The sequence below is a fragment of the Rhinopithecus bieti genome, unplaced genomic scaffold (genome assembly GCF_001698545.2).
Source record: "Rhinopithecus bieti isolate Rb0 unplaced genomic scaffold, ASM169854v2 scaffold_38779, whole genome shotgun sequence".
NCBI classification, from domain to species: Eukaryota; Metazoa; Chordata; class Mammalia; order Primates; family Cercopithecidae; genus Rhinopithecus; species Rhinopithecus bieti.
The window spans coordinates 395,442-404,011 of NW_016816249.1; the positions used below are offsets into that span (position 1 = coordinate 395,442).

The window sequence follows — 8,570 nt, forward strand, 5'->3', positions numbered from 1 at the left end:
TATGCAGCCACAAAAAAGGATGAGTTCGTATCCTTTGTAGGGACATGGATGCAACTGGAAACCATCATTCTCAGCAAACTATCACAAGAACAGAAAACCAAACACTGCATGTTCTCACTTACAGGTGGGAATTGAACAATGAGATCACTTGGATACAGGAAGGGGAACATCACACACCAGGTCCTATTTTGGGGAGGGGGATGGGGGAGGGATAGCAATAGGAGGTATACCTAATCTAAATGACAAGTTAATGGGTGCAGAACACCAATATGGCACATGTATAGATATGTAACAAACCTGCACATTGTGCACATGTACCCTCAAACTTAAATGAAAATATATATATATATAGAGAGAGAGAATTAAACTGGAAACACAACATACCAAAACATATGGAAAGCATCAAAAGCAGTTCTAAGAGTGAATTTTGTAGCAATAAATGCCTACATGATAAAAGAGGAAAGATGTCAGCTAAACAATCGAACATTATGTATCAAGGAATCAGACAAAGAAGAACAAACTAGGTCTAAAGTTAGTACAAAGAAGAAAATAATAAAGATCAGAGCAGAAACAAAATAAAGATAGGAAAAACATAGAACATATCTATAAAAACTAAGAGCTGGTGTTTTAAAAAGATAAACAAAACTGACCACTATAAACAATTGTACACCAACAAATTGGATAATCAAAAGAAGTAAATGGTATGTACATCCTGTCAAGGTTAAATCACAAAGAAATAGAAAATCTAAACAGAATAAAAACCATTTAGAACATTGAATCAGTAACAAACAAAAAATGTCTCCCATCAAAGAAAATCTTAGGGCAAGACAAGAAAGCTCCTCTAGTAAATTCTACCAAACATTTAAGAAAGAATTAACGGGCTAGAATTAATGTGCTGGGCACAGTGGCTCATGCCTATAATCCCAGCAATTTTGGAGGCCGAAGTGGGCAGCTCACTTGAGGTCAGGATTTTGAGACAGCCTGGCCAACATGGTGAAACCCGTCTCTACTTAAAATACAAAAATCAGCCGGTTGTCCCAGCTACTTGGGAGGCTGAGGCAGGAGAATCGCTTGAACCTGGGAGGAGGAGGTTGCAGTCAGCTGAGATCGCGCCACTGCACTGCAGCCTGGGTGATAGAGCAAGCCTCTGTCACAATCAATCAATCAATCAATATAATTAATCCCAATCCCTCTCAGACTCCTCCAAAAAATTCAAGAGGATAGAATGCTTCCAAACTCATTTCATAAACCCAACATTACCCCAATACCAAATCCAAACAAGAGCATTACAAGAAAGGAAAATTACAATATCCCTAATGAACATAGATGTGAAAATCCTCAAAAACAATATCAGCAAACCTAATTCAATACCACATTAGGAAAATTATTCATCATGATCAAGTTGGACCTACCCCTGCAATCCAAGGACGGTCAACACACTCAAATCAAAAAATGTGATATGCCACATTAACAGAATAAAAAACAAAAACCATAGGATCATCTAAATAGATGCAGCAAAAGCATTTGACGATATTCACATACTTTCATGACAAAACTGACAACAATCTAGGTAGAGAAAAGTACTTCAACATAATAAAGGCAATACATGACAAACCAACCGCTGCCATCATTCTTAATGGTGAAAAGCTGAAAGTTTTTTCTCTGCGATCAGGAACAAGACTGATCTCATCTCTTCTGTTCAATATAATACTGGAATTTCTAGCCAGAGCAATTATGCAACAAAATGAAATAAAAGGCATTCAAATTGGAAAAGAAGTTATATTATTTGTTTGCGATGGCATGATGTTATACATAGTAAATTCTAAAGACTCCACCAAAAAACTATTAGAACTGATTAACAAATTCAATTAAGTCTGAAAATATAAAATTAACATACAAAATTCAGTAATGTTTCTATATACTACTGAACTGTGTGAAAAATAAGTCAAGAAAAGAATCCCTTTTACAATTGATACAGAAAACAAAATGCCTAGGAAAAAATTTAATTAAGGAAGTGAAAAATCTGTACACTGAGAAGTACAAAACATTAATAAAAGAAATTGAAGAAGACATAAATAAGTGACAAAATATCCTGTGTCAATGGACTGGAAGAATTCACTATTGTTAAGATGTTCATACTACCCAAAGTGATCAACAAATTCAGTGTAATCCCTATCAAAATTCCAATGACATTTTTTTAACAGAAATAGAGAACACAATTCTAAAATTCATGTGGAACCACAAAAGATTCCAAATAGCCAAAGCAATCTTGAGCAAAAAGAACAAATCTAAAGGCATCATAATAACTTCAAAATATACTACAAAGCTATAGTAATCACAACAGCACAAAACTGGCATAAAAGACACATAGACCCACAGAAGAGCATAAAGAGACCAGAAATAAATCCATGCATTTATTGTCAATTGATTTTTGACAAAGATGCCAAGAACACACAATGAATAAAGGATAGTTTCTTCAATAAATGGTCTTGAGACAACTAGTTGGATATCCACATGTAAAGAATGAAATTAGACCCTCATCTCACACCAGATACAAACATTCACTCAAAATGTATTAAAGACTTAAGCATCAGATCCAAAACTATAAAACTACTAGAATAAAACAGGGGGGAAAGCTCTATGACAATCAAAAGAGTGAAGAGACAACCCACAAAATGGGAGAAATATGTGCAAACCATATGTCTGACAAGGGACTAACATCCAAAATATATAAGGAACTCATGCAACTCAATAGCAAGGAAACAACCCAATGAAAAAATAGGCCAAGGACCTGAATAGATATTTCTTGAATGAAAACATACAAATGGCCAACAAGTCACTAATCAAAACATCTTCAGTATCACTAATCATCAAGGAAATGCAAATTACAACCATAATGAGATTTCACCTTACATCTGTTAGACTGGCTGTTACCAAAAAGACAAAAAATAACAAGTATTGGGGAGTATGTGGAGAAAAGAAATACATAGTTAATGGAAGTATAAATTACTATAGCCATATGGATTTATGAAAAACTTATAAAACGACCATATGCTCCAGCAATCCCACTTCTGGGCATATATCCAAGGGGAGAAAAATCAATCTCTCAAAAAGATATCTGCTTCCCTGTATTCATTGCAGCATTATTCATAATAGCCAAGATACAAAATCAACCTTAGTATCTATCAGTGGATGAAGGGATAAAGAAACTGTGACTATATACACAATAAAACACTACTATTAAGCCTTCAACATCAAAAGGAAATTTATAGTAATTTGTGACAATATGGATGCACCTGGAGGGCATAATATTAAGTAAAAGATGCCAGGCACAGAAAGTAAAATATAGCACGACCTCACTTACATGTGGAATCTAAGAAAGTTGAACTTGTAAAAGTGGAGAGTAGAATTGTGCTTAACATGAGGTGTGGGGAGTTTTGAGGGGAGCTTGGGTAGAAGTTGGTCATAGAATACAGATTTCAGTTGAAAGGAGTAAGTTCAAGAGATCTTTTGCACAACATGGTGACTATAGTTAACACTGTATTATATTCTTGTAAATCACTAGTATAGATATTGTGTTCTCACCACATGAAAAGTTAAGTATATGAAGTAACTCATGCTAATTAGCTCAATTTAGCATTCCATACTTGTATACACATTTTAAAACATGTTATACACAACATATGAAATTTTATTTTCAATAAAAAATATAATGCAAAAATAAAATTTATAGGTAAGTATGAGACAAGAGTAAAAACCACCTATATCCTTACCCCAGAGAAATATCACTACTAACATTTTGGTGTGCATACACAAATTATTTAAAAAATAAATAAAATTTCAAATCTTGTTTTATTACCTCTCTTTTTACTTATTAATCTATCTTTAGCAACTCTGATATTAAACATTATTATATCATAGCTAAACTGTATGTACATAATTCCATGGTGGGTTCATAATTCATTTAATTTAAAATTATTTTACCATCCACATGGAATTGACATAAATACAGGCAACAGAGAAAGGTATAGAAAAATTGACCTTATATGAAGAGATATCAGCTAAAATTCCCCAGAGATCCATATTAAACCAATTTCATGAGAAGAAAAATCACACAACAATTAAGAAGTCAGCCTCTGGAGCCTTACTGTCTGGTTTAAACCTAAATCTACCACTTACATTAAACAAATTACTTGACCCATCTGTTTCTCCATCTCTCAAATTGTACAATGAGGATGATAAATGTGTCTATCTCAAGGACTACTGTGAGGATTAAATGAGTTAATTATGAGTGCCTAACATATAGTATGTACTCTGTAAATGTTAGCCTTTTTTTTTTAACCAATGACCTACAGAAGATAGTAAACTATTAAATCTTCAGTTCTACAGGTGACATAAATCAATGAAAGTACACACCAGAATGCAATGAAAAGACAAGATCATGGAGATACATCACAAGATACTTTAGTGAGTGTATAGGACAGAAAGCATATAATATGGAAGGTAACTTTAATGTGTGATGAATAAATTAGAAGATAAAATCGATTTTATTTCTAAGTTGATAGTGTGCAAGCAAGTGGTTATAGTCCAGGAAAGAAAACCAGGCTAGCTTTTAAATTGATAAAGCCTTTTCAAATATGTTCTTATTTAATCGTCATCATAAACTTGTGAGTTCTATTTGCCACCTTTGAATTTTGGAAGTGTTCAATGATTTAGGTAAGATTACACAGTAAGTGAGTCGATGCTATTGGGACCAGAATTTATATATTTTAAACACAAATTTTGTGCTGTACTATACTGTCTTTCATTTTATACTCTTGTTGTAAGACAAACACTGTGATATTTGAGGAAGTAGGCAAATCTGTATGTTGGACAAAATTTACTTCTGGAGTTGGCAAACTATAGCCATTGGGTCAAATCTGGCCTGCCTCCTGTTTTTGTAAAGTTTTACTGGAACTCATTGGACAAAATTTACTTCTAGAGTTGGCAAACTATAGCCATTGGATCAAATCTGGCCTGCCCCTTGTTTTTGAGAAGTTTTATTGGAACTCAGCCATGCCTATTCATCTATATGTTGTTTATGGTTATTTCCATGTTACAACAGAATTAAGTGGTTACAACAGAGGCCACATAGCCCACGGAGCAAAAACTATTTCTAATCTGGCCCTTTACAGAACAAGTTTGCCAACACCTGATCTACCTGACTGAAAATAAAGTAAAAAACATTCTTCAACTTATGGAACAAAGCACAAAAGCAAGATCTGTGGCTTAAAATGTGTACATGACCACAAATCCTAAAGATGTTCACTACTGTTTGCTTATAACCAAAAAACTGAGATAACAAGGCAGAACAAATAACCAGAAGGCTGAGATTACAAGGCAGAACAAATAAAAATGGAGATACGAGATGTACACAGATAATAAAGCATGATGTTAACAAATATTCCAATTAGAGGGCAGGACAGCTTGAAAACAGCAATACAGTTTTTCTGAGAAACAAACTTATTTACATCATTATTTAATCCATGTGAATATTATTAATGATATGATTCTTTGGGGACTAAAACTTAGGAGTGAATATAATGTTTGATTTCTATATATTATGTATAAAGTCTCTTTCTCTTCGAGGACAAATGTCACTCACTCTTCAGTGGGAACAAAATAGAACCTCCATATGGGCAATGAAGGTCTGTGAGAACTCAAAGTGATGCACAGCAGAAAGTCTCTTCTAATGAGGACTGCCTACTGTGGACTTTCAATAGTCACTTGGAAATTCTGTGTTTTAATAAAGCCACTTACGTAGTTTTTCTAAAACCCATAAATTGACCGAACACTCTCCTTATCGCAATCTTCATTTCCCTGTTCCTGAATGTGTAGATGAGTGGATTCAGAAAAGGAGTGAAAATTGCATCAAATATGGCTGGAAATTTATCCAGATGTATTGGAGGAGAGGGCCATACATAGAAAAAAATCAGTGGACCAAAGAATAAAACCACAACAGTAATATGAGCTGACAGAGTAGAGAGAGCCTTGGATGAGCCTCCTGAGGAGTGTTTCTGAAGAGTGACCAGAATGAAGATGTAAGAGAGGATGAGCAAGAAGAAAGCACTCAAGGAAATGAACCCACTATTAGCAGTAACCATGAACTCCAGTTTATAGGTATTTGTGCAAGCAAGTTTGATGAGCTGAGGTATGTCACAGTAAAAGCTGTCCAACACATTAGGGCCACAGAAGGGCAAGTTTATTACAAAAGCCAATTGGACCAATGAGTGAATGAGACCAATGGCCCAGGCAGCCACTAGAATCAAAATGCACATTCTTGGATTCATGATGGTCAGGTAGTGAAGGGGCTTATATATGGCAACCTATCTGTCAAAGACCATGGCTATGAGCAGCACCATCTCAGTGACCCCAACAGCATGGCTAAAGAAGATCTGAGCTACACAGCCACCAAAGGAAATGACTTTCTGTTTCCTGAAAATATCACAGATCATCTTGGGTGCCGCAATGGAGCAAAATATCAGATCAATGATGGAGAGGTTGGCCAGCAATATATACAAGGGGGAGTGCAAGTAAGGGTCAGAGGTTACAGTGACCACTACAATGAGATTTGCCATCACACCGGACACATAGAAAAGACAAGAAAAGCAAAAAAGAAAAATCTGAATCTCCCAAGAATTGGAGAGTCCCAGCAACACAAATTCAGACACCATAGAGTGCTTGTCCCTGTTCATTTGATAAGTTCACTCTCATTTACCTAAAGAGAAAAAAAATGAGAAAATTCTAATTAATAGTATTCTATTAATAGCCTCTATGAAAAAGTATATAACCATGAAAGTCAGATATTACCTGAGCACCTCATGAATAACAAATAACATTATTTTGGCCACTACTGCTGCAGTTACATGTGACAGTAACTTAGCTGCCACATGAGCTTGCTAATTTAAGGGACAGTAAAATAGTCTGGTAGATTGGTACCCGTGTTTACCTGAGGAAATCACAAAGAAAGAGCATTTGATGTTAAACTGCTATATCAGTAAAATCAATATTCACCACCCTCTCCCTGGAGGAGTAATAAGTAATGATGTATACTAGACAGACAAAGAGGGCTATTCTGTGACATAGACTTTTAAGATCTTGTGACTCAGATTTCTTTGTTCAAGCCAGAAATTTTCTTTCCCTATTTTACACTTCTCAAAATATTATTTATTCTTTAATATCTAGATCAAATAGCACCTCATTTATCAAGCCTTCCTTAGGACCCACCAATATACCCCAATTTAGTTTCTATACCCGTTGGTCACATGTCTATTCCCCTATATGATTATAAACTGCTCAAGGATATAAATCATCACTCCTTTAATTTTTTATTTCCATAGTTTGCCCATACAATGTCTTGCAAATACTAGGTGATTTAAAAAGTTTTTGAATAAATAAATGATTAGGCTGAAGTAGTTCTTACCTAATAATTTCTTGTATTATGAGCCAGGAACTAAGCACTACGAATACAGCCAAGAACAAAATAGGTAAAAGTCCCTGTCCTCATAGATTTACATTTTGACAGAAAGAGTCAGACAATCAAATAAATAAATAAAGATATACAGGGTGTCAGATAATAATTTCACTGTAGATAACAAGTAAGCGAGGAAGAAGTATAAGGCACTAAGGGGAGTGCTATTATAAAACAGGATTGACAATAACATTCTTGCTGATGAGTTGACTGAGCAGAAATCTAAGAAGATGAATCACCAAGTCATGAGGGTGTTTGGGGAAAGAGTGTTTCAGGCAGAAATAACAGCAAGAGCAAAAGCTCTGAGGTGTTAACTCATTAGGCATGTGCAAAGAACTACAAGGAGGTCCAAAAGACTGAACCTGAGTGTGCAAGGAGGGTGGAGTAGATGAGGTTTGAGAGGTAACAGGTGCACAGATCATGTAGGTCCTTATGAGCCATTGTAAGTACTTTGGTCATTACTCTGAATGAGATAACAAGCAACTAGATTTTGAATAGAGAAACAACAAAATCTAGCTTACATTATCAAATGGTTACTCTGTTGCATTGTGAATATGCTTCAGAGTCTCAAGGATAGAAGCAGAGAGATTGACTAGAAACACATTTTTTATCACCAGCAAAAATCCAAGAGATAATGTTGGCTTAGATCAGGGTGGCAGAAGTAGAGTCAATGAGAGGTAGTAGATTCTGGAGACACTGAGATGATACATGATGAAATTTCCAGGCTATAGATAACCCTGACCTTTTGGAGACTTTAAAACACTGCATCTTATTAGAGAGTTTTCATATAAAAATACATGAGATCTCAAATCTGTAAAAACACAAACAATGCTGGTAAACATGTATTTAGTCACCAAATCTAATAAGGATTCTAGAATAAGGAAACATTTGGAGCTTTAAGAAGAGAGTCTGAGGCCAATAAAAGGTGTAATTTCTTCATATCCACAAGTTCTGCATTTTCAGATTTAATCAGCTTCAGATCATATTTGGGAAAAATAAAGTAAAATGAAAAATAACAAAAGTAAAATATGTACCTACTATGTAACCACAATTTTTTTAT

The 8,570-nt window shown here is 34.9% G+C and overlaps 1 protein-coding gene across 1 annotated transcript; it reads right to left on the reverse strand.

Moving 5' to 3' along the window:
- Window positions 1-5,795: 5,795 nt before the first annotated feature.
- Window positions 5,796-6,734, reverse strand: LOC108516944 (olfactory receptor 4F15-like). Its single transcript, XM_017854696.1, is given in 1 exon segment — window positions 5,796-6,734. A coding segment is annotated over 1 exon segment (939 nt).
- Window positions 6,735-8,570: the final 1,836 nt, after the last annotated feature.